Raw genomic sequence first — 27,970 nt, 5'->3', positions numbered from 1 at the left:
ACGGGAACATTGCTTTCTCAAAAAAACGCTTTCTTGCAATATGCATTTTTCGGGTGTCCATGTAAACCTCCTACATCCCTGTGTACTCCGAAATCCTTTTGGTTTTGTTTAAGCCATTCTGTTTAAGCAACAACAAAGTTGTTTGATAACTAGTTTTTTTTTATTTATTTTTTTTTAACTTTTTTTTTTTAATGTTAAAAAAACCCATTATACTTCAGACAATTTAACTAACTGTAGGCATTTTCTTTCAAAAGCTTACAAAGCAATTACTATATTTTGCATGGTGTTAGACATGTTATTAAACTTGTAGACATTCAGACAAAAGCAGGTTTTTGTTTGTGATTAGCCTATGAATAAACTATATTTAGTCTTTTATGAGCTTGTTGCTCCATGTAAGACACAGTTGACGGGGAGACTTATTTGGCAAAATGGGTTCATTCATTCTTTATGGTTGAATTAATGGTCACTAACTTTGCTCTATGCAATTATATCACTAGGAAGCCTTCAGAGCTTGTGTTATTTATCAGAGTATGTTTTCTTTTTGTAGAGTAACGATAATGACGAACGCTTGCAAGTGGTGAAGCTCCTAGCCAAGATGTTTGGGGCGAAGGATTCTGAGCTGGCTTCACAGAACAAACCTCTCTGGCAGTGCTACCTTGGGAGGTAAAGCTCTTTCACCGCAGACCCAATAAACAATGTATGTTTTTCTTGAGTTGAAACATAAGCTGAAGGATTTTGACTGTTTGTGATCCCTTAGGTTCAATGACATCCATGTCCCCATTCGACTGGAATGTGTGAAGTTTGCCAGCCATTGCTTAATGAACCATCCAGACTTGGCAAAAGATCTCACAGGTACTAACTATCAGAACATGTAGCTGAAATGATGCACTGTGTTTGTATATGAGCATTTGAAAAATATTTACATGTAAGGATAGATTTGAAAGTATCTTTACCAGTGGGATACATCAAAATGCTGTTGATGGTGAGCTCTCATTTAGCTCTGGCTCCATTTTGGTATTGAACACCCTCTATTCATAAGCCAGGATAATTTCATATACATTTAGTTTTGTTCTAATTTGTAATCTTGTTTTGCAATATGAAAGTGAAATGAGTTTTGAATACCATTTCATGTTGACTTTAAACTGAATACTGCATTTTGTTCTACAGAGTATTTGAAAGTGAGGTCGCATGACCCAGAGGAGGCAATTCGGCATGATGTCATTGTGTCTATAGTGACGGCATCCAAAAAAGATCTCTCCCTGGTCAACGATCACCTGCTTAACTTTGTAAGAGAGAGAACACTTGATAAGCGGGTAAGCACAGAGTTTGATTTGTTTGTTTATTGCCTCTTAAAAACTAGTATTATTAGAGCTGCAGTCATTTTTATTTCATGAGTCCTCCTTTTCCCGTAGTACCCAAAATGAACCTGTGACTTTGACATTACAGTCAGAGCCAGGCCAAGCTGAGCTGGAATACATTAGCTTCTTGTTTCTTAGCAGACACCCTCGATTTCTTTTCTCTATAATTTAATCAGTAGTCTCCGTAAGCCTCGCGAGCTGGAGGGGCCAGAATGATATAAATTGAACTGACTCGCATATAGCCGTTCCTCTGCCTTTTCAAAACACTTTCAGAGAGGAATCTAATTGTAGGCCCCTTCTGTGTTCTTGGACAAATGACACCGTAGCAGTCACAGTGATCTCCATCTCATCCTATTACACCTCGTTTGCTTCTGTAGGTCGACACACAAAAGCTGGGGTTTTACACAGGAATTGACATATGTGGGTTTTCAGCTTCAGCTGTAGCAGAGTGAACAAAGACAAATGATGATTTTATTTAACTTGGTAAAACGATGTCTTAACATCCACCAGGTCAATTAATTTGTGATGAATTCATTTTTAGGCAAAATGTGATCACTGAAAAGCAGTGCCGAGCGTTGCATAAATTGGGTACAAATTCAATCCCTTACTACCCCACAACCCCCCACACAAATACACCTCGTAATATTACCTCCTGCTCCCAGATGCGCCACAATGGCCTGAGGCTGTCTACAATGGACGCATCAAAACGAACGTTCTAACGTGCTGAGCAAAATGAAACGGGGCATCCGTTTACTGTCGATGCTATTCTGCAACGGACATTTCCAGTGTTGACGCAACATTTATTTTAATTGGACCTTTTTTGTTTTTGACGTGCCACTCGCGTCTGGTGTAGGCAGAGTGTTTGTCAACATAGGCCTATTTTCTGTCACGCATTTCCTGTTGTGTTTCTTGCATAACTTTTTATTTGGAAGCTGCACTCAACGGAGGACATTGACATGGGAATTGTGATGACAAAGCTTCTTTGACATGACAATAAATTACACTTGTGCACACCGCAGGACAGTTGTCAATTAGTCAGTTTGTTTGAAGAAATGAATGTCATCCGGATTCTTTCCTTAATTGATAGACCCACCTTAGGGATGGAGTGGACACAGCTATTATATGGTTAACTGTGTTTAACCCTTTATAGTTCAGGGTTAACCCTATAATAGCTGTGTCCACTCCATCCTTGAGGCGGGTCTGTCAGTTAAGAGGTGTAGACTTGTCGGACTGTTCATCATAAGGGAAGATCTACTGACTAGGAGCTGTGAGGGTGCAGATTGCTAATGCCACACTCCCAAGGTGAAAAATACATTTGATTGGTCAGATTGTCTGTCAATCTGCTTATACAAATGAATTACAGAACCCTTCAAAATCTCCTTTGATGGGGGACGCTGTAACATAGAGCTTCAGCTTGATAATCTTGACAATTAATATCGGCCGATTATGATTGGCGGCCGTTCGATCGGGACCTCTCTAGTTTAAACATATGTAATAAACAAACCTCACAAAACTTCAGCAGATCCACCATCTATCATTTATTTACCTCTAAAGCACGTGTTCTATCAGCCTCTCCTCAGCTTCTTCCCTTCTAATGATAAAATGTTTGCAAATATGCAGATATCTAGTTTAAACAAATGTAATTCACGTTTTCTTCCAGTTGAGCGTTCATCTAATATCTTCCTTTTGAAGTGCATAATCTATCAGCCAGAATCAAAACTTAAGGATCAGGATCAAAAGTTCCTCTGATTCACAAATCATGACTGTCTCTCCATGACAATCCAAGCAGGCGATCCAGGCCGTTAAGCTGTCAGGGGACTGCTTCTCGCGCTTGATCCGCATGAGTGCAACTTCAAAGTAAAAGTGCTTCACTGTTTTTTTTAGAAAATGTAATTTCTAACGTGGATGTGCCATCCATGGTTGCTGTACTGCTGTGTTTACTGTTATTTCCTTCCTAATATAATAACAATTTCTTCATGTGCAAATAAAGTACTACAATTTGATAACTAAACTGAAATCAGAGGAAACTGCTATCTACCATTTAAAATACAATATTTTCTTTTCAAAGTTCTGTGTGAAATTGAGTAAATATAGTGCTAAATAGGAGGTTTTCAAAAAAAATATATATATTTTTGCAATTTTATGTTTATTTACTATCTTAAATTGTGTGATATAACGGCATTGTATCGGCCACCCTGCTTGCTGGATATCAGCATCGGCCATTAAAAAACCCATACCGGTCCACCACTAGCTTCAAGTAGGGAGCATTGTTTCTGTGATATGCAATTAAGCAAACATTTCACATTCTACAAACATGCTAAATTCAGGGTTCCCATGGTTATTGCAAAACCTGGAAATAGCCAGTTTGTGTGTGTAATATATATATTACACACACACTGGTGGCCAAAAGTTTGGTATAATGTACAGATTTAGCTGTTTTGGAAGGAAATTGGTACTTTAATTCACCAAAGTTGCAATCTTTTGAGAGTGAATCGCTATGCATCGCTGAAACGATATATATATATATATATATATATATATATATATATATATATACATACACTAGAGCTGTTGGGAAAAAATTATTTCAGCGATGCATCGCGATTCATACTAATCGATTTTCAAAAGAATCAGAATCAATTCTGAGTTCAGTTTAAATCACGGCAGAGCAGTGGTGCAGGCCAAAGACAGATGTGGAAACAAAGACGCGAGGTTAAGAGCACAAACACGACTGTTTGCAGACCAGCTGTATCAAACAAATGACCATTTGTACCCGAATGAAATAACGATCCCGAAATTCTTTCACAAACCCACGCACATAGCAACGGGAGAATTTATTTGTGATAAGAAGCCAACTAACAACACGAAAGACGAGCTCGCACCCATAATTGCACTGATTTGCACACAACGGGGGAAAACACAGAAGAAAATAATGACGAGGCAGCGGGTCGGGAGATGTTGATGTTTTTGTTTAATGATTTGCCCCCTCACACCCGATGCCTTTCTCTACTCTTGCGTGCTCTGCATTTCATTGACATATATACATATATATATATATATTCGTTCAAATTTACTTACTGATTCATTGAGAACCATTTCTGTAAATCACACTTGGGTGGCAGCAAATCAACATCTTTAATGTGTTTTTGAGTCATTTAAACCATTGATAAAGCACAGAGGCTGAAACAAGTCTAATTATACTTTATTCAAACCAGCGTGTCTACTAAAGAGACTTTATCAGTGCTTAAATATCACAAGTGTTTCCCTGCAAATGACAACAAAGCATATAATTTTGTGAACCGCTATGCTTGACCATCAAGGAATACACAAAAAAGACAACATAGCCTGAAAGTAATTACAGGTTTTAATTACATCCTGATGTCATTGTAATGTTTTTAGTCATTAATGGCTCAAACGATATGCCAGTGTGCTATTGGCTCACACTACAGTCAGTCTTTACATGTGGGAAAAGAAACCAGAGTGCCTCACGATTCAGTGCGGCAGTGTTGTGACCAGGGCTGGACTGTTAATCTGGCATACCAGGCATTTTCCCAGTGGGCCGACGCACTTTGTGGCCAATCAGGGGCAGAATGGCCATCAGGAGAACTGAGCGGGCCGGAGGGTCGGCCGCAAAACGTTCTGAATGGGCCGCGATAAGCTAAAATGAGCTGTCGCATTATGCAGAAAAGAAAAGAAAATTTTGGGCCTGATGATATGTAAAATCCCTGGCCGATTTCTCTTCCCAGTCCAGCCCTGGTTGTGGCTGCTGCTGTTTAGAGCTGTTTAGAACTGTTCCATGCTGATTGCAAAGTTACATAATAATAGGTGGGCTGAAGTAAGTGTGGAAATAATGGAAATGGAAATAAGTGAGGATAGTTCTTGGAGAGGACGCTCTGTGTCTGCGCTCACAAGACTGTTCCTCACCGCTTCCAGTCTATTATGCACTCTTGCGTCATTGCAATCTAAATATAATCACGCTCTCTCGTCTCCGAGTGCTCGGTTACAAGACTTTGTTCACTCTGTGTATTTTTTGTCGGCTAACACTAATGTTATAAATGCAGCACTGTCCCGATCAGGCAAGAGACAGTTCTAGCAACTGGCCCGAACCCCTCGCACTGGCCCCGGGCCATCGTGTAGTCCTTGTTGTCAAGCCCTGCTTTACACTGGAATGTAATACTCTTGGCTGAGTAGAGTTTCCTGTTGTGTTATTTTGCAGTGGCGGGTTCGTAAAGAGGCAATGATGGGTCTGGCTCAGATCTACAAGAAATACGCCCTACAGGCAGAGGCCGGCAAAGAGGCAGCCAAGCAGATCTCCTGGATCAAAGACAAACTTCTCCACATTTACTACCAGAACAGCATAGATGACCGGTGGGTGTCGCTGATAAGCCTAAGGTCTCTCACGGTGTCGTCCCTGGACTTTTTAAATTCATGTGGTCTAGATATTGGGTCTTTTCAAATAAATTACGGATACAAGGTCTTTTCTTGGTCAAAAATGCTCATCAATGTGGTGAAGCAGAATCTCGTGTAGAACAGAGATCTGTTTTGCAATTAGATTTTGTAAGGTCATTTGCAAGCTGTTGGAATTGAAGGACCATTGGTGGATGGTAAATTTGAGATCTTACTAAAACCTCTTTAGTAAAAAGATCTATCTATGGAGTGATTAGCTTTGATGCCGCAACACATGGCAGTCACCTCCTTGACTCTGAGTCAAGAGAACTGCCACTTCGTTAGCATTTAACATTTAAACCTGTTTATAGAATGCATTAAGCAGTCATAACGCTTTAGAATTCACATTGTTCCCATAATTTGCATTATATTATTTCATAAATATTTGTTAGCACAGTTGCTATGCACTATGACACTTATTGTTCATTGTTACACATTTAAAAATTATACTGCATTAGAACATGATACAACATAATGAGAAATTCAGAGATAGTTGCAGTTTATGGCCTACAGCTCCTTTCATTTGAACCCATGCCGAGTCTGTTGATTGTGGCTTTTATTTGAAACACAATTCTGTAAATTGTGTCGTTATCGATTTTTACTGTATACATTTGTGCTCAGGATTGAAGCGGTGGTTCTTTTCAAACCCTCTCAGTGTCCCCAATTTCAAACTCCTCACTGATGGGCAGATTTGAATGTTATTGCATCATTAATGCATGTAATGACAACTGTGTAGAAATGGAATCTTGTGTTATGATTGGCTCATCAATAAGAGATGATGTCGCTTTTCTGTTCTCATTTGAATGTCATCTAAGCTCATATCAGATTGGATAATAACATGTCTAAGAAAACTGATGAGCAAATTTAATGGAATTTGAAATATATTAAAACATCATGATAGATGTGTTGAAGTTCCAGATTTTTTTTCCCCCCTCTTGTTAGGTTGCTCGTGGAGAGGATCTTTGCTCAATATCTAGTGCCGCACAACCTTGAGACTACAGAGCGGATGAAGTGTCTGTATTACCTGTACGCCACTTTGGATGGAAATGCTGTCAAGTAGGTAGCATAATAGCTTGGTTGATTGCTATCGAAAAAATATCACAATATGCTTTTTTGTGGTTAATGTGGTCCATCTTTCTGACAGAGCTCTGAATGAAATGTGGAAGTGTCAGAACATGTTGAGACATCACGTCAAAGATCTCCTGGATCTTGTAAAACAGCCAAAAGTAGGTTTTTCGATCACCATTTCTGATTATCTTGTGGAGGAACATTCTTGAATGGGTTTTTGACCTGTGGGCTGTTTCATTTGTGCAGTCTGACTCTTACAACAAGGCCGTGTTCTCAAAGGTCATGGTCATCACAAGTAAGTCATGTTGTCATCTCAGCAATCTTGAAATTCAAGCTGTAAGACAATTCTCCTGTCAAATACAATCAGTTTTTATAGTATTACAGGAAGAGCTGACCTTCACGGAGTAGGAAACATCTCTTAATTTCTCTGTTTTAAGGAAACCTGCCGGACCCTGGCAAGACACAGGACTTTGTGAAGAAACTCGCTCAGGTTCTTGAGGAGGATGAGAAGATCAAGAAGCAGCTGGAGACCCTCGTGAGCCCGAGCTGCTCATGTAAACAAGCGGAGGTCTGCGTGGTAAGTACTCCTTGCGGCATTTTATCTCCCATCAAATGAGGTTTAGTAGCTTTTTATGTTCTTCATGTTTTGTGGAGATCCATATTAAATTTGAATATGCATTAGAATTTTCTTTTTCTCTGAAGTCTACTTGTGATGTTTGTCAAGGTGTTTTTGGCCACAACAGTCAGAATTTTGTTGTACATGACTATTTTGGACTAGACCTTTTGGACTTCTCTATGTTAATGGCAAGTAGTCGACCGATATGTTTTGTTTTTTATTGGCTGATGCCGATATCCAGAGAGCAGGGTGGCCGATACAATGCCGATATATCACACTATTTAAGATAGGAAATAACAAACATAACAATGCTTAAAATTATAAACTCTTATTTAGCACTATATTTACTCAATTTCACACAAAACTAATACAACATATTGTATTTTAAATGGTAGATAGCAGTTTCTTACGATTTCGTTTTAGTTATCACATTTTTGTAATTTATTTGCACATGAAGAATTTGTTAATATATTAGGAATAAGAAAAAAAACAGCACACACAGTAGTCCAGCAACCATGGATGGCATGTCGCCAATTGTAGATACAGTGCATAGTGAATTATACATTTACTTATACCACACTTTTACCTTGGGCTGCATATGAAAACAGGCAACTGACTTGCTGCCTAATTAGTTAATTAGGCTTAACTGACAGCTGTTTTGAATGAATCGATCTCTTAAGGAAACTGGTCTCCAAACAGTTTGAAAAGCACCTTATTTTCATCCTACATCCATATACAGCCTCCGGACGCAGCATGTTTCTGATTTTGGATGCAGTCTTGAAGTTGCACTTATGCGGATCCAGCGCGAGCAATACATTAATAATACATCCCCTGATGGTATGAATTGCCTGCTTGGATTTTCACGGATTGACCGTCATGATTTGTGAATTAGATACATTTTTGATCCTGATGTTTTTGATTGTGGATGATAGAATACACGCTTCAGAGGAAGATATTAGATGGGTGCTCGGCAGGAAGAAAAACACTGGATTTTCTGTTTAAACGAGATATCTGAATATTTGCAAACGGTATAAAATACAAGATTTATTGATATTTGCCTTTTATCATTAGAAAAGACAGTTTAAATTTACAGGGAACTGTTGAGGAGAGGCTGATTAGAATATGTGCTTTAGAGGTAAATCAATGATGGATGCTGGATCTGCTCAAGCTGTGTGAAGCTTTTTTTTTTTTAAATGAGATTATATTATTTGTATTGATATTTGCCTTTTTATCATTAGACAAGACAGTTTAAATTTACAGGGAACTGTTGAGGGGAGAGAGAGGGAGAATGAAACAGGTGAGCACTTTAACATTATGAGCTCAAAAGCGTTGGCTGCGGCTCTGATATGCGGACTGTTTAAATTACACTGTGTTGCACACCGATCTATTATTGTAGTAACACTATGGCACGTAACAACAAAATTAACCGTGACTGGTAATTTACATGTCTCAGTCGCTTCACATGCAAGCAAGCAATTTTTGGCACCCTCAAGAAACAAATTGGTCAAATGGGAAAATTTGTATTGGCCGATGCGATTTAATAATAAAAAAAAAAAGTCAGAATATCGGCCAATTTATCGGCATCGGCCATATGCTGTTGAAGTCAGAAGTTTACATATACTTAAGCCCAAAATATTTGCCTGTCCACGTTCCATGACAGTCCATGTGATGTAATTTTTATCATCAGGAGTGTCCGCGGATGTCCGTGCACATTGTCCATGTGCAACCAGATTTTTGGACAAAATGCGCATGCGGAATGTTGACTGTTGAGATAGTCCATTAGGTGCAGTACACACAGTTGGGCTGTACGGTCAAGCAGTAGTCGATAAACATATCCTTCTCCATCGTTTTGTTGTTGTTGATCTTGCTTCCTCTAATGGCGGATCCTCAGTTTTTCTTCTTTATCCTTCAGAGCAGATGGCCTGTAAATTACACTATGCTGTCATCCGTTTGGTAGCATATAACAGCAATTGTACTGCGCATGTGTCAAACGCATCCATTTTCACTCATCCGCATGAGGTGTACTTTCAAAGCTGTGCGTACACAACTGTGCGTGAGACAGAACAGAATGCACAAAGTGAAGTATTCCTCTGCTTTTAGGTTGAAGTCATTAAAACTAATTTTTTAACCACTCCACAGATATCATATTAGCAAACAATTTTTTTGGTAAGTCGTTTTGGACCGCCATACAAAAGCCAGAAAACAGTTTGCAAGTGCACATGGGGACGAAGATCTTACATTTTGGAGAAATGTCCTCTGGTATGGTGGAACAAAAACTGAACTGGCTATGGCCATAATGACCATCGTTATGTTTGGAGGAAAAAGGGTGAGGCTTGCAAGCCGAAGAACACCATCTCAACCGTGGAGCATGGGGTGGCAGCATCATGTTGTGGGGTGCTTTGCTGCAAGAGGGACTGGTGCACCTAACAAAATAGATGGCATCATGAGGAATGAACATTATGTGGATATATTGAAGCAAAAAATCAAGATATCAGCCAGGAAGTTAAAGCTCTGTCGCAAATGGGGCTTCCAAATGGACAAGGACCCCAAGCATACCTCCAAAGTTGCGGCAAAATGGCTTGAGGACAACCAAGTCAAGGTATTGGAGTGGCCATCACAAAGCCCTGACCTCAATCTGATAGAAAATTTGTGGGCAGAACTGAAAAAGCGTGTGCGAACAAGGAGGCCTACAAACCTGACTCCGTTACACTAGTTCTGTCTGGAGGAATGGGCTAAAATTCCATCAACTTTTTGAAAAGAAGCTTGTGGAAAATTACCCAAAACGTTTGACCCAAGTTAAACAATTTAAAGGCAATGCTACCAAATACTAATAAAGTGTATGTAAACTTCTGACCCACTGGGAATGTGATGAAAGATATAAAAGCTGAAATAAATAATTCTCTCTACTATTATTCTGACATTTCACATTCTTAAAATAAAGTTGTGATTCTGGCTGACCTATGACTGGGAATCTTTTCTGTGATTAAATGCCTGGAATTGTGAAAACTAAATTGAAATGTGTTTGGCTGTATGTAAACTTCTGACTTCAACTGTATCAGCCGACCACTATAAATGACCTGTGTTCTGATTGGCTAACATCTAAAAATGATCAACACCTGCTGCTATTGGGTTAATTCGGACTTGGAGTATAGTTCTGCATGTTTGCTCCCTGCAGTTGTCAGTTGTTGTTATTTTAGAGTTCTGCTTTTAATGTTTAAGTTGTTTCAGTTTGTGGCTGTTTTTGAACTCCACAGAAGGATGTCACCAAAAAATTAAGCAGCCCCAAACAGCCCAGCAACCCTTTCCTAGAGATGGTCAAGTTTTTACTGGAGAGAATAGCACCTGTCCATATCGACACAGAATCCATCAGGTCAGTTAACCTTCCAATTCAGATGTTTTTTTTTTATATAAAGAAATTATAACATGCTCTTCCCTGAATTAACAAATCATGTTATGACAATAATGACCAGTAGATGGCTGCAATGTTTTATGCAGCCACCGACATTATCAAACTATTAATTTTCAAGTTAAACATTGGATTTTTTTTTACTGTTTTAAAATTTCAGTTTTTGCAATAATGACACGTTATGCTTACCTCAAACCTGACCTGGTGTTACAAAGTGAAGATGTAATTTTGTTAGCAATTATTTATTTCAAACCTCAAAATGTAATGAGTGAATAAATAATAAAGTCAGGAACATTAACCATAATGAACAGAAATTCGTGGGTTTTGTGTTTTACACTCTGCATGTTTTATATTCTCACCCCTTCATTTCAGTGTTTGTTTGTTCTGCATTGTGGCTGATTAATGTATTGTATTCGACAAATAAAAAAATGTGCTTTTACAAAAATATTTTTTACGGCCACTTAGACTTCTTGAATGAATTCCAAATTTGTTTTGTTTGTTCAGATGGCAAGTGGAGGAAAAGTCACCAAGTCTTGTACTGCTCAGATAAAGGAAACTATTTGTATTAGATCTGAAAAAGTGATTTTGATGAAAAATAACTGAATTGTACATTAAGGTTAAGAGTTTACTTGAAATAGTAGCACTAATTGTATTATTTCTTTGTTGAGTTAATTGCTTCTGCTTGCATTATTCTCATATGTATGTAAGTGGCTTTGGATAAAAGCATCCGGGAATTGATTAAATGCAAATGTTCATTATTGAATAACATAACAGGCTTGCAGCCTGACTCATTCCACTCTTCATGTCTCTCTGCAGTGCACTTATCAAACAGGTAAATAAATCTATAGAAGGAACTGCTGATGATGAAGACGAGGGAGTCCCGACCGAGCAAGCCATTCGAGCTGGCCTGGAACTACTGAAGGTAAGTACTCTGGACACATTATCCACGTATGTCTGTGTCAGTTTTACACCAATCAGCTCAGACATGCATGCATGCAAATATTTGGATTCAGTTTGATTTAGTTAATATGACATTTGTTGCTGGAGTGCCACAAAAAGCTAAACCACTGTGTGTATTCAGTATACTAGGTGAGATAGCTTTATCTAAAAACAATTCAGCGTTTGATGATATTCAATATTTATCTGAATATGATGTTTTTAATCTAATTGGGGGAAAAAACCTTTTAAAGCCATTTCAGAGAAGCCATCATTTCAGCCAAACAGCCACTGTGGACAAGTAGATTCAAAATGTTTAATTTAAGAACTAAATTGGGTTATAAAACTGAAAATGTTTAGATTAATTGTTGAGTTTAAGTTTTGAAATATCTTACATGTGTCTCTTTGGGGGGCTTAGCCTCTTGCTTCCCTTTGTTTTATTGGTATACAGTTTGTATCTGTACTGATATGCACACCCCTCAGGTCTTGTCCTTCACCCACCCTGTGTCCTTCCACTCTGCTGAGACATTCGAGTCATTGCTAGGCTGTCTGAAGATGGACGATGAGAAGGTGGCTGAGGCAGCACTGCAGATCTTCAAAAACACTGGCAACAAACTGGAGGAAAGCTTCCCACACATCAAATCGTATGTTTGAGTCATGAGCCTGTCTGTTCAAAATAGAAAGTCTGCACTTATTGTGTGTTTATTAAAGATTGACTTTCCTTGATCTGTGTTTTATTTCTATTAATTATTTTAATAATGACATTTTTTAAACTTTGTTGTGTACCATTACTAGGACAGGGAAACAAGCTTGTTAACAAGTGCTCATTTTCAGATGTATTTTACAGAACAGCCGGTTTTGTTAGAGAGATAGTACTGGTTTTTAGTGCGTGTTCCACAAATCAATGTAAATACTGTACTTGTAAATACTATAAATTATCTAAACAATAACCATGAACAAAATATGTTTTATGCAATATAATATAATTTTATTGATGAAATTCATCGATTTGTTCATTTTTAAAAAGCTAGTTAGAAGGTCCCCTGTATAATTAACAGCATTAGCTGGGAGATCATTTCTTATGTAAGGTAAATGGACATTATAACTGAAAATATTAACATATGAATCGGTATCATGTCGAAATTGGAATTTAATTGAATCGTGAGCTTGTAAAAATGAATAGAACCAAGACATATGTATCAAAACCATCCCTTACCATTACATGACCAAAAAATAGTTTCAGAAATAATACTTGTTCAGCACTGTTATCTATAGAGTGATGAATGCATGCTTTACTTCATTCTTCCCCCTAGAGTTCTTTTACCAGTACTGCAACACAAAGCCAAGAAAGGTCCTCCTCGCCAGGCCAAATACGCCATCCACTGCATTCATGCCATGTTCTCCAACCGAGACACACACTTTGCACAGATATTTGAGGTAACGTTTGTCTGTGTCTACCTTTACAACTGTGTCCCTGAATTGACCCTTTGCTAAGACCTGCGTTAAAAGCATTTCTTACCAGTTCGACCCTAGCATCTGTTGCCATCCGCCATTTCTCTGACAAGTGCTTGCTTTTTCCCCCCAACAAGGGTCTACAGGAGTAATGTGTGTTTCAGTAGTTTTAAGATACATCTTATTGAAATTATTAAAAAACTGTTAAAACCATTGTTGCTGCTTCGGTCGAAATAGTGACACGATGTACCTAGAGAGGATACACTTTTTTAAAATTTCTTTTTATCTTTAAAGGGGTCATATAATGCCATTTTTGTACAAGTTAATATGAATCTTTAGGGTCTAAATGAAAACTTTGTAATATACTTTTATAAAAAATTCTCATTAGTATTTTAAGAAAACACTAATTTTACCTGCTCAAAAACAGCTCTGTTTTCAGCACGCCGTTTCAGAGCATATGACTTTAAATGATAATGAGCTTTGGTCACCCCGCCCTCCGTTCTGGAGTTATTCTCCAGTATAACTGTTTTTTGACATTACTTCTAATCAGTAACATACAAGTAAACCAGGTGTAACTTAGTGTTACCATGTTAACTGTAACACCTCTGATGTCACACGGTCGAACGGCTCGATTTGAGGCAGGGGAAAATATATAAGGAGATTAAAACAAAAACACTGGATGGATTTTTATCATAATAGGATGGTTGTGTACAGGCACAGCCAACACACATTTCAGTACAATCAACTTGAAAAAGTGCATGTACCATTATATGACCCCTTTAAATAAATGTTGAGAAGAGCATGCTATAAATTAAACATAGTCCTCATTCCCAAATTAACATGTATAACATCAGCGAGGACACCTGCATTTGTTCCAAGGTAAATCAAAGCTAATAACTTAATCTCTTATTCATTCCATTGAGAAGTTCTGCAAAGCTTGTCAGAGCAGGCAACGGTAAAAAAGGAGGGCAGAGCTTAGTGAAGGGTCAGTTACAGATCAGAATCTGTAAATAAAGTCAAAAGCATTGTTTCTGGAGTCATTGAATTGTACACTCACTGTATAAAACCAATCATGTGTTTAAGTCATGCTTTCATGTTGACTATCAAAGCCAAACCTGGAAGTCTTTTGGAAAGCTCTGACTGCTTGCTTTTTTTAGCCTCTGCATAAAAGTCTTGACACCGACAACATGGAGCAGCTCATCACCCCTTTAACAACACTGGGACACCTGGCCATGCTGGCCCCAGAACAGTTTGCAGCTCCGCTCAAATCTTTAGTGGCCAATTTCATCGTCAAAGACTTGCTAATGAATGACCGGGTGAGTTCAAGCACAGCCTAATTACTGTTCTGAAATAAAGACTGGAGTTTTATGTATCGTTAGAGCTGGTTGAGAAACTGTATTTAATTTGCATGTGTTTTTTTGCCCGAACCATTGACTCATTTAGGCTTATTGAATTATTGGTTATAAAGATTGTCCACCCAGAAAGTTTAATTTGCTTATCATTTACTCACCCGTATCTCGTTCCAAACCTGCAATACTCTCCTCCTTCCTTGGAACAGAATTGGAGATGTTAGGTAGTATGTTAGTCTGTCACCATTCACTTTTATTGCATCTCTTTTCCATGCAACGACAGTGAATAATGACTGAGGATGTCATCCTGCTTAACATCTCCTATTGTGTTCCACAGAGCAAAGAATGCCTTACAGGTTTTGAACAACGTGAGGGTGAGTAAATGAGGACTGGGTGAATTTTCCCTTTGATCCTTAAATCAATTACTATTATAAGAGTGCAGGGTAATCTATTTAGATTAAAATAATTTAAACTATCAACTAGAGAGATTCTACTTCCCAAGTTCATCGATCCAATAATTCGATTTTTTAAAGTTTATGAGCATGGGGGCAGTTTTATTTCATTTTATAGTGGTTTTAAAAAGCAAGTTAGACAAGTAGTCAGTTTATTTTTAGTTTAACTTTGTGAGAACTTTAAAACAAGGCAGTGAAATATTTTCCTCACAGTCTTTGTGTATAGAGAGGCCGCATCTGATCTAGATTTTGTGTTTTTGCCTAAAAGATTCCTGGCAAGAAAACCACCAAGCTATGGGTTCCTGATGATGAAGTCTCTCCTGAAACATTGGCTAAGGTGAGATGCCGACTGCACATATTCAGTATAGAGATCACACCTTTAGCTACCATGCATCGCTCTTAAAGAGTTTTCACCCAAAAACTAAATGTGTCATCGTTTACTAGCCCCCATGTTATTCAAAACACCTTTGCCATTTTTTTGTCTGTGAAACACAATAAGAGATGTTCGGAAATTTCATCCATATCTTACTCACCCTGAAGGCGATGACTTGGGGTCAATCGAGTAAGTTGAACTTTCAGTTCTTCTTGCTCGAGTATATCATCTCTGTATCTCTGGTGCATATCTGCAGGAGATCCGCGGCTCTGTGCATCCCCCTTTTGGGCTCCGAGGTGGGTAGGGAGCAGAGATGATGAAACCAAATAATACTAACATGGCTAACAAACAAACCCCAAAAAGATGAATGTTGGATCAGAATTTGGACGATGATTCAGAGAATGGCTGTGTTCTCTTAAAAACTGTAAACTGGCAGAGGTTTATTCTACTTGAATCTTTATCACCTGATGCGTCCCTTACCAAGTTATCCCCTTTCTCAATACGGAAAGGAATCTAGGGTCTGTCAAAGATTTGAAGAAGTTGAGGTTTGGTTAAATCCTTGTGGAATGTGCAAAGAAAACTCATGCTGATAATCTAATGCGTGCTACTATATTGGCTTGGGTTCCTATGAAAGTCTCTTATCACCCACATCTAAATAACAGCAGAGGAGTAATCCGTACAAGAGAACTTCAGGATATGGATGAGGTCGAAATAGCCTCTGAACTAACACAGCAAGGAGTAACATAGGTGAAGAGAATCACAATTAATCAAATAATCAAAGACCAAATAATCAAAGCTAACACATATATCATGACTTTTAACAAACCTCAACCACCAGAAAGAATTCGACTAGGATATTTGAGTGTTCCTGTTGAGATCTTGTTTCCTAATCCTTTAAGATGTTTTAATTGCCAAAAGTTTGGTCATTGGTCTACTGGATGTAAGAACAAGCCTATTTGCTGTAATTGTGGAGAAGGACATGCATCTTGTTCAAAGCCATCAAAATATATAAATTGCAAACGCGACCATCGAGCCTCATCTAAAGATTGCACTATATGGATCAAAGAAAAGAAATCCAAAAAGTAAAATGCTTTAAAAAGATGAGCTACCTGGAAGCACGCAAAGAGATTGAAAGGATGACTGACTTCAAACTTGAAAAATCCTTTGCCTCTGTAGCTCAACTGACGACGAATCCTGTTGAATATCAATCAGATATGACCTGGTTAAATAAAGACAAACCACAACAAATTATCCAAAAGTTCAACGTCCTCAAAAAAGGTGCAAGAAACCCAAACTTAAACAAGTCAGACTCAAACCAGTGTAGATCAAAGCTTGATAATAAAGAACTCTCTCTCTTCAAAAAGAAAAGTCACAGCATGGCACAAGAGCACATCAATCAGAGGCTAGTCAGGGAAGTAGATCTCAGAAGATTGAACACACAAAGGATATCGAAATGGAGGGAATATTTGCCCCCATATCTGTAGTGCTTCCCCTAAGGGTAGGAGTAGAGGGCATTTTCCTGTTCTACCCACCTGATGGCTAGTCACATTATTCAGTGGAACTGTCGAGGAAGTAAATTTAGCAGAACTTTAGCGTCTAACTGCTTTACATAATCCTCTTGCTGTTTGTCTCCAAGAGACACACTTCTCACCAAACAGCAATTTTTCTCAGAAACAATTTATAAGTTTTAATGCATTTGGCCCAAAGATACATCGTCCGTATGGCGGGGTGGCCATCTTATTAAGACTAAGGTTATAATTCACAGTCAGATCACAATAGACACCCACCTACAAGCAATGGGCTTACGTATAACTCCCTAAAACTATTACTTTGTTCTCAATTTATATACCCCTTGATGTTACCGTGACCTTGCATGACAAATTGGCTGATCAGTTGCCACGCCCTTACATCATTATGGGTGACTTTAACAGTCATAATCCTTTGTGGGGAGGAAGCCACACTAATGTGAAGGGCAAAAGAGTTGAAGACTTTATTAGTAATAACGCTCTGTGCCTCTTCAATGATGGTTAAAATACTTACACCCAGGATATGGAACATATTCTGCCATTGACTTGACAATATGCAAACCGGAGTTATTGCTTGACTTCTTGTGAAAATTCTGTGATGACTTATGTGGAAGTGACCACTTCCCTTTGATACTCACCTCTACTAAGACTGGGCATCCAACAAAGAACCCCAAGATGGCAACTCAAAAAAGCCAATGTTTCAAACCATGTGCTATGAACATTTTTACACAAGGATTCAAAATAACGAAGACTCCGCAAAAAGCTTTACAGACACTTTAATTGAAATGTCAAATGAAACTATTCCGAAGGCATAAGTAAAGCCACATTATAAGTCTAACTCATGATTCAATGACAACTTTAAAAAGGCTGTCAAATCATGGAAAAAAGCAGAGAAACCCTTCAACAAACATCCAACAACCGAGAATCTTAAATCTAAAAAGGCACAAGCACGAAGAATCATTAATGAGACAAAAATAAATTTTGTATCTAGTCTTACATCAGATACACCATCCAAAAAGATCTGGGATTTGATTCAAAAGATGGAAAATAGGGAATGTGTTCCAGAAATTCAACATTAAACCTTAAGGCACCCTATTATCTACAAAACAGGAAATAGCAAATAAAATACCAGAGTTTTTTGAGAAGAACTCCTGACTTGAAATCTGTCAACATAATTTCAACGCAATAAGAATACAACAAGAAACACCTTGATTTCTCCTCAAACAGTATGGAACCATATAATCAGCCTTTCACAGTGGAGGACCTTTCGAGAGCATTAAAGCGGGCTCATAATACAGCAGTTGGACCAGACAAAATTCATTATGAGTTTTTGAAGCATCTGCCCAACCAAATTTTTAATACAATCAGGAGAACAGGAAATGTTCCTTCATCCTGTCAACAAGCAATAATAATACCCATACCAAAACCAGGCAGGGGCCATTCTGATGCTAACAATTATATCCCAATAGCATTGACCAGCTGCCTCTGTAAAACTGTGGAGAGAATTGTCAATGACCGTCTAGTGTGGCTACTAGAGTCTGAACACAAGATCAGTAAATTCCAGTGTGGGTTTAGAAAAAGAAAAAGCACATTGGATCACCTCATTAGACTGGAATCATTTGTACGGGACAGCTTTATTAAAAATGATATGCTGTAGCCGTTTTCTTCGACCTAGAGAAGGCTTATGATATCACTTGGAGATGTGGCATCCTTAAAGATCTATATGAATTCAGTCTCCGAGGCAAATTACCCATTTTTATTTCCAATTTCCTGTCCAATAGGCATTTCTGTGTTCAGATAGGAACTACCCTGTCAAATTCACATAATCAAGAACTAGGGGTCCCTCAAGGAAGCATTCTCTGTTGCACTTTTTTGTATCAGAATTAATAGTATAGCAAATGTTTTAATGCCCAATATTTTTAGCATTTTATATGTTGTTGATCTGCGTATTTGTTACAGATGAAAAAATATTAATGTAATTGTACGACAAGCACAATTATGCATCAAAAAGATAAATTAATGGTCAATCATAAATGGATTTAAATTTTCTAAAACAAAGTGTTTGAATGCACTGTTGCATTTTGCAACTCATTCCTGACCCAGAGGTTTTTTTGTTTTTTTTTGGAAGTAGAACCCATCAAAGTCATCAAAGAACTTACATTTATAGAACTTGTGTTCGATAACAAACTCCCCTTTATTCCACTCACGAGAAGTCTGAGGAAAGAGTGTTTCAAGATCTTGAATATTATAAAAGTGCTGGCAAAATCAAAATGGGGTGCTGACTTCACTGTTCTTTTACGAATTTACAGCGTGCTAGTCAGATCCTGGCTAGACTATTTGTGCTTTGTAAATGGCTCAGCAAGAAAGTCCTACATTCAAATTCTGGACCCCATACATCACCAAGGACTATGTCTGGCTTTAGGAGCATTCATAACCTCTCCCGTTCAGAGTCTTTTCACAGAAGCCAGAGTACCTTCACTCTAGAACAGACATTTGATGTTGGCACTGCAACATGCAGTGAAACAAGGCAAATTAAAGCAATCCAGCCTACCAGGCAGTTTTTCACCTCGAGTGATCTTACTTTTATGAAGCCAGACCAATATGTATCTGACCTTTTGAAATGAGGATTAACCCTTTATAGAAAACCTGCATATCAATTTGGACAACTTAACCCAAGCTCATGTTTGTCTTATACCACCGTGGGATCTGAAAAGGCCAAATATAGTTTTGACAATGACCCAGCACAAAAAGACAGACACACCCTAATGAGTACCACCAGCAATTTTTAGATATAAGATGTGCTTTTCCTCTCCATAAACCTGTTTTCACTGATGGATCAAAAGCAGATAATAAAGTTTCGACAGCAGCAGATATCGGAGATCAACACTATGGAATCTGTATTCCTGGACATTGCTCCATCTTTACTGCTGAAGCTTGTGTGCTGCTTTTAGTCCTGGAAAGTTTTAAGAATGAATGATACAAATTTTTAATCTTCACAGACTCAAAATCTTGCCTTCAAGCTTTGGTATCTGTAAAGACTGATCACCCCATTATTTTGAGTATTTTAACTAAAGTAGACAACTATCAGAAAATACATTTCTGTATCTTTTTCTGCTGGATCCCTGGTCATTTTGGACTGTCAGGCAATGAGAAAGCCGATGTCACAGCTAAAGAAGCCCTTTCTCTAGAAATCAGTGTAGTATTCCACCCACGGACCTAAAACCCTTATTAAACTCCTATATATCTAACAAGTGGCAGATAGAATGGGACAAATGTAAAAACAATAAGCTTTATGAAATAAATTCCAGTTTAATAATGTTTTCTCTAACTTTGAAAATAAGCATGATCAAACTGTATATACTAGGTGTCGAATAGGTCACTCTAGACTGACACATGGATTTTTATTAAAAGGTGAAGAACCTCCGTCATGTCTAAAGCACATTTTATTGGATTGTGCTGCTTTTAATACTATTGGTGTTTTTTAACATGTAGCACCTAAAAATATCTTTGAGTTTATGTCTAACATAAAACTAAAATTCCTTATTTAATTTGTATGTTTTTTGATACTTAATCTGTTCTTGCCATGTGGATAGCCTTGTTGCTGTCATGGCACTAAAAATATACATTCAAACAACTGCACATCCACATATCAGACTGCTCATCCTGATATTGAGTCATCTTTGCTACTTCTCAGATCACTGTGCAATCTCTACAAGTTGGCTAATAAAATCATTTAAAATCTAATCAATATTTCATGTCCATTTATTTATTTGGCAAGTAGTCTTGTAATAAGATGCATAATGAGGAATTAGACTCCTCATTATTTGCAAAATATGCACCAACAGACCTCTGATGCAAACCGAAGGTGGAATTTAGCTGTTCAGCGATTTAAAGGGGTCATGACATGCCTTATTTTAATGTTGCTTGAGGTTCATTTATGATATTAGGAAAGTTTTTTGCACAAAAAAAGTAATATATTTGTAAAGCATGATCATTTTCCACCCTCATTCTGTCCCTCTGTAATAAACGCTTGGTTTTGGTGCTGCTTCTCTTTAAAACTTGACAGTGTATGTATGCTCTCTGTCAGATTGGCTCACTGCTCTTGACTGTCTTGCTCTGTTCTTGCCATCTCACATCTACTGGGTGGGACTACGGAAGTGATATGGAAGTAGATAAGTAGGTGTTGATGTGTTTTTGTGGAGGCCGTCAGATGCAAATGTCTACTACAGTGTGACATCACAATGTGGATGTAGTACAGTGCATCCAGAAAGTATTCACAGTGCTTCACTTTTTCCACATTTTGTTATGTTACAGCCTTATTCCAAAATGGATTAAATTAATTATTTAACTCAAAATTCTACAAACAATACCCCATAATGACAACGTGAAAGAAGTTTGTTTGAAATCTTTGGAAATGTATTAAAAATGAAAAAAAAAATCACATGTACATAAGTATTCACAGCCTTTGCTCAATACTTTGTTGAAGCACCTTTGGCACCAATTACAGCCTCAAGTCTTTTTGTGTATGATGCTACAAGCTTGGTACACCTATTTTTGGGCAGTTCTTTGCCAGAACTCTCAAGCTCCATCAGGTTGGATGGGGAGCATCAGTCTACAGCCATTTTCAGATCTCTCCAGAGATGTTCAATCGGGTTCAAGTCTGGGCTCTGGCTGGGCCACTCAAGCACATTCACAGAGTTGTCCCATAGCCACTCCTTTGTTATCTTGGCTGTGTGCTTAGGGTCGTTGTCCTGTTGGAAGATGAACCTTCGCCCCAGTCTGAGTTCCAGAGCGCTCTTCATCAAGGATGTCTCTGTACATTGCTGCATTCATCTTTCCCTCGATCCTGACTAGTCTCCCAGTTCCTGCCACTGAAAAACATCCCCACAGCATGATGCTGCACCACCATGCTTCACTGTAGGGATGGTATTGGCCAGGTGATGAGCGGTGCCTGGTTTCCTCCAGACATGACGCTTGCCATTCAGGCCAAAGAGTTCAATGTTCAAAAAGTTTCATCAGACCAGAGAATTTTGTTTCTCATGGTCTAAGAGTCCTTCAGGTGCCTTTAGGCAAACTCCAGGCGGGCTGTCGTGCATTTTACTGAGGAGTGGCTTCCGTCTGGCCACTCTATCATACAGACCTGATTGGTGGAGTGCTGCAGAGATGGTTGTTCTTCTGGAAGATTCTCCTCTCTCCACAGAGATATGCTGGAGTGACCATCGGGTTCTTGGTCACCTCCCTGACTAAGGCCCTTCTCTCCCGATCATTCAGTTTGGCCTGGCGGAAGCTCTAGGAAGAGTCCTGGTGTTTCCAAACTCTTCCATTTACGGATAATGGAGACCACTGAGCTCATTGGGAGCTTCAATGCTGCAGCCATTTTCTGTACCCTTCCACAGATCTGTGCCTGAATACAATCTTGTCTCAGAGCTCTACAGACAATTCCTTGGAATTCATAGCTTGGTTTGCGCTCTGACATGCACTGTTAACAATGGGACCTTATATAGACAGGTGTGTGCCTTTCCAAATCATGTCCAATCAACTTAATCTACAACAGGTGACATCCAATTAAGTTGTAGAAACATCTCAAGGATGATCAGTGGAAACAGGATGCACCTGAGCTAAATTTTGAGTGTCATGTCAAAGGCTGTGAATACTTGTGTAAATGTGATTTATTTAATTTTCTTTATTATAAATTTGCAAAGATTTCAAACAAACTTTCACGTTGACATGATGGGGTATTGTTTGTAGAATGTTGAGGAAAATAATGAATTGAATACATTCTGGAATAAGGCTGTAACGTTGAAAAAGTGAAGCGCTGTGAATACTTTCCGGATGCACTATAGAGAGAGACATTTTGACAGCTTGGTTTCAAGAAGCTGTTTTTGCAGCGAGGAGGAAGTTTTGAGTTCTGAAACTTACAGTATAGTTGTTGTTTTTTTATAGGACAATGAACTCAGTCAAAAGATCAAGGAAAATTTGATTCAAGTCATGACCCCTTTAAAACTTTGCACATAATGACATAAATTCAAGGCAAAATATAGAGTCCTGCTCACCCTGTTGAGGTCTATTTTGCAACAACAACCTGCTGATTGTACATTATCCCATACTTATTGAAGAAAGTACAAGCTACTTTAGAAAGTTAACATCTCAGACGGTAATGTGCTGTAGCTACAACTGAGATAGAAGGACATTTATATTATTTCTTCTCTCTTTTTCGCTCAAGCAGTAAATAGAAAGCTTCTGTATTATAACCCTGGTACTCATGGGTCTGTAAAAATGTTTTTTATTTCTATTTTTAATTAGTTTATTTTTCTCCCTTAATTGGAAATGAATGGTACTTGCATAATGTAGTATCAATTCATTGTTTGTCTGTCTGTGTATGTGTGTTTCAGATTCAGGGAATTAAACTGATGGTGAGGTGGCTTCTCGGTGTGAAGAACAACCAGAGTAAATCTGGTAACTCCACTCTGAGAATGCTGACGGCCATCCTGAGCAGTGACGGTGATCTAACGGAACAGGGCAAGATGGGGTGAGTGGCACTAATAGTCTATGGAGCTTTTCAGGGATAGTGGCTGTAATAGTAGTGCATATATATATAATAGCAGTACAAAGTAGAGGTTGACCGATAGTGGGTTTTGGCGATACCAATAACTAAGGTGATTGGAATAGCCGATAACAATTAATCGGCCAATAGGTTTTCAAATATATATATATATATATATATGTATATATATATATATATATATATATATATATATATATATATATATATATATATATATATATATATATATTGTTTGCTTTCCTTACTATGACTGGCACAGACAAATAGTCCTATATGAATAAAATCTCAGATGCAGTTTATTGTTCAACCAAAATCCCCCGAAAATATTTATTGCATAATGCAGTTTTTTTTTTAAGGACAAACAAGCCCAAAATACACTGGGGACTCTTATGAATTTTTCTGTAATTTTCTGTAAAAACAATATATCGGTGTATTTCTAGTACAATGGCAAACATAATGAATCGTGTAATATATTTATGTGATATAGCATTATAGTGGCAAATATAATGTGTAGAGCAGTAGCAAGCATGAAATGTGTATATAGTGTAGTAACTTATATAGTGTGTATAGAGTATAGTCACATTGTAGGTGGGTGTAGTAGTATAGTATCAGTACAGCGGCAAGCATTATGTATAGCATATAGTAACATAGTTCATAGTAGTATGTAGTAGCTTGCTGTAGTGACTGGCAAGTATTATCTATAATGAAGGATAGTAGCAATGCAGTTACAGTTTAAGTAAAACTGTGCTAGTGTGCCGCGAAAGATTGTCAGGTGTGCTGTGGAAAATGATCAAATTGCACAAAATAAATAAATGCATGAAAAAAATTATTAATAATTTCAGGGATCCAAACTCGACACCTTTCGGAGAAATTTGGTCACTTTTGTGATTGTGAAGAGCAATGATTAATGTACAAAAGTGAGTGGTGTTTATACACATTAAGGGTCTTTCACATGACTCGCGTCAGCGCTGCAGAATGCATTGAAGTCCATGAAGTGACGTCACTTTACAGCAAAGGGTTTTTCTCACAAGTTTTTGCTTCACCAATAATGTCTTTGAGAGTACTAAGCAACAAGAAATATTTGAAAACTGTCCAGATTTGTGAAGAGAAATTGAATGTCTCATAATTTCTATTTTAATTAAATATTACCTTATCATTTATGAATATCAGAGATCCCAGATATTGAACTCATTTAAATTCACCAAGACCCTTAGACCTAAATATAAATGAGTCATTTTATTACTTTCTGCTATAAAAGCAACTGCAATCTTTTTTCTCTCTTCCAAATACATACGTCCCTCTGTGACAACTCTTGTCATGTGGAGGGCAATGCGGAGCTTGATGCTGGGTTCAGCCTCAAGAACCAAATTAATACTGCCACGAGAAGTCGTCTGTCTGAGGCAAAGATGCAAAATCTAATGACGATCACCTCAGCATCAGTCTCGCTTGATGCATTTGATTACGCACAGTTGAGCACACAGTTTAAGTCGATGCGTAAAAGGAGGAAGGCTTTAGTTGTTGACTTGAGTTCTGTTCAGTTTGTTTTTTACGTGTTCATTTTTTTAATCATATTTGTTTTTTGTAATATTGCGTTGTTCATATTTTAATGGCCTCTGCTGTCACTGCGAAGGGAAAACATTAATCTGCTTCGTGTGGTGTCTCTGTTTTTCATCTGCTCTCTTCATAAATAAATACATGCATAATCTGCTATATGCTCTTCCAGTTCGTGATTAAAAATGAAAAGGTGAATGAAAATAAAAGCTATTAACTCTTTCCCCACCAGCGTTTTTAAAAAAAGTTGCCAGCCACCGCCAGGGTTTTTGACGATTTTCGCTAAACTTTAATGGCCCGCAGAATATTTTCTTCCATGAATATATGAAGATACTATATATCAAAATAAAGATCTGAGCCTCTGCTTTTAGGCAAAAAAACGATTTTATTTTATCTTCATTTGTTCTTTTTTTTTATTGCCACTTGAACAGAGGTAGGTTTTGTCAAAAACAACTTTTCGGACAAAAAGCTGAGAAAAAGGCATTTTTATCAAACAAGTGCTTTAGTATTAGTATGGTGTTCCACTTCACGTTTGAGACGATCGCAGTCTGTTTCTTTGATCAAAGAGTTGCGTACTCTTTCAAAACATGCGTCGTGGTCTTCCTTACCGTATACCACCTAAAACACGGATACCCGGAAAATTCCGTGTTTGGCGGGAAGCGTTTTTTCATAAAACCCGGAAAATTCCGTGTTTGGCGGGGAAAGAGTTAAAGGTATTATTATTATAATTAAAATATGAAAATTAAAATGACTGGTAATAATAGATTATAACGGAAATTTACGACCCTGTCCATCAAAATGACGGACAATGAGATGTAACGTCTAACGCAAGCAATGTATGTTACTTGTGTATTGTTGTATTTGTTTAATTTGTTTGCGTAGCTGAATTTCAAACATTATGCTACTAAGATGGACAGAAAACTTGGCTAAGTTCTTGAAAAGGAAAAATATTGACAATGGTTAGCCAATGTGGGGGGATGGTGTGCCGGATGATAATTATTTAGACGTAATAAGTGTGCCGTGGCAGAAAAAAGGTTGGGAAATACTGACCTAGTGTATAGTAACATATTGTATGTAGTAGTAGTAGTTGTCGTAGTAGTATAGTAGCATATTCTATGTAGTGTATATAGTATAGTGGCAAGCATAATATATAGCAGTCTTGTTGCAAACATAATGTGTACTAGGGCTGCACGATATGGAGGAAAAATGCAATATGCAATAAGCCATTGTATAATGCGATATTCAATATGTGATACGATATTCCTATGATGATGTCAAAAAACCCACCTCTGGTCTTCATTGGCTGCTCGCGAACAGCTTTAGCCCATCCACAAACACTACACTACACTAAGTGGTAGACCAATCACAACAGACAGGGACATCTGACCAATCGGAGAAGAGTAGGCTTTCTGAAAGGAGTTTAGAATGAATGCTTTGGAACGGATCATTGAGTCGTTTTTGAAACCGGATAAAAAAAGGTAATGCTGCAATTTAAAGTGTTTTTTTTTACCTTTGATGCATGTAAATCTATTGGATGAGACCTTTAAAACAAAATTAGGCACGTGTAAAAACCACAATAGGTGCTCTTTAAAATTATAACCTGTGCAAATTGATGAAGCTACCATGAACATAAAATCGTAGTTAAAAGGTCCTCCTCTTGTCTAGTCGGTGAGTCATGGCTGTGTTGTGTGATTCATGAAGCTCTCGCAGATTAAGTTATGGGTGATAACTTCATTGTGATTGGTTGTTTAGGGACCAATCATTGTTCTGGTATTGTTCAAATTATGAAAGCATACATTTTTATTGGTTTACAGAGTAAAACATGTAATGTCTATTCCAATGGGCGCATGGTATAAAGGGGTTAAAAAAATCATGCCGTTATCGCAAGCTCTTGCAATATGCATATTGCGATATGTACATTTGCGAAATTCGAAATAACGTGCAGCCTTATTGTGTACTATAGATTAGTGCAGTTTCGAAGTTTAGTAGCACTCTATCTAATATCTTTATTCCACCATTAAATATGAGCATGAGTTGAACATAAATAGCATCTAGTAGTCCAGTAACTTTCAAGAACGTATATTTAAAGCAAATAAATAACTAGAGAATGTTACAAGATCAAAATATTGCCTTATTCCAAACACATCTAACATTATTACATATAACATTGCAATGCTATTGGAGCTTCAATTTATTTACCTTAATCCATTAGAAATATTAACATTTTATATTACACATTATACTCAATATATCATCTGTATACCACATCTATATAAATAAATAAATATATTTGAATCTTTGACATTTGTGGCTCTTACTCCATATGATAGTGTATCGAACTGGAATCAAATTGAATTGAGTGCTTGTGAATCGGAATCAAATAAGGACATCAGTATCAATACTCAGCCCTATTGTTTTATATTATGATATGGGTGTGATCACTTGTTCTGATTTTTTACTTTCATGTGCAGGAAGCCAGATATGTCTCGTCTGCGGCTGGCAGCTGGCTGCGCGATTCTTCGTCTGGCTCAGGAGCCGTGCTACCATGAGATCATCACCCTGGAGCAGTACCAGCTCTGTGCTCTCGTCATCAACGTAAGACCTTATCTCACTGCACACTCACTCAGTCTCTTTGGCTCACTGATGGACTGATGCTATATTTAATAGCAGGACTCTATTGGATTAACATTATCTTTTATCTTAACATCAAAGAGAAGATCCCATTATGTCTTTTTACTGGGTTGCACTGCAGTTACTAAAAGCCTGTTTGGTAATTTTGTGACTGTTCCAGGTCGCCAGTCACACTTTCAAATGGAAACTTTGAATGACAGCACTCTTTAAATGACTAATTAGTAGTTAATGTGTTCTCTTA

At 37.8% G+C, this 27,970-nt stretch overlaps 1 protein-coding gene across 2 annotated transcripts in view; it reads left to right on the top strand.

Annotated features, from left to right (window-relative positions):
* The window catches only part of LOC127631955 (sister chromatid cohesion protein PDS5 homolog B-like), a 68,689-nt gene that overhangs the window by 23,608 nt on the left and 17,111 nt on the right, over positions 1-27,970 (top strand). For both annotated transcript variants that reach the window (XM_052110378.1, XM_052110379.1), the window contains 16 exons: positions 548-663; positions 758-852; positions 1,168-1,313; positions 5,575-5,726; positions 6,747-6,860; positions 6,949-7,030; positions 7,119-7,167; positions 7,310-7,449; positions 10,743-10,858; positions 11,711-11,816; positions 12,314-12,474; positions 13,144-13,267; positions 14,440-14,598; positions 15,352-15,420; positions 23,375-23,511; positions 27,570-27,693. In XM_052110378.1, the coding sequence (XP_051966338.1) occupies positions 548-663; positions 758-852; positions 1,168-1,313; positions 5,575-5,726; positions 6,747-6,860; positions 6,949-7,030; positions 7,119-7,167; positions 7,310-7,449; positions 10,743-10,858; positions 11,711-11,816; positions 12,314-12,474; positions 13,144-13,267; positions 14,440-14,598; positions 15,352-15,420; positions 23,375-23,511; positions 27,570-27,693 (1,890 nt within the window). The remainder of the gene's footprint in view (positions 1-547; positions 664-757; positions 853-1,167; positions 1,314-5,574; positions 5,727-6,746; positions 6,861-6,948; positions 7,031-7,118; positions 7,168-7,309; positions 7,450-10,742; positions 10,859-11,710; positions 11,817-12,313; positions 12,475-13,143; positions 13,268-14,439; positions 14,599-15,351; positions 15,421-23,374; positions 23,512-27,569; positions 27,694-27,970) is intronic.

The sequence above is a fragment of the Xyrauchen texanus genome, chromosome 38, assembly GCF_025860055.1.
Source record: "Xyrauchen texanus isolate HMW12.3.18 chromosome 38, RBS_HiC_50CHRs, whole genome shotgun sequence".
Classification (NCBI taxonomy): Eukaryota; Metazoa; Chordata; class Actinopteri; order Cypriniformes; family Catostomidae; genus Xyrauchen; species Xyrauchen texanus.
The sequence above is the reverse complement of the archived record's forward strand: the minus strand, read 5'-3'. Positions and strand labels throughout refer to the sequence as shown.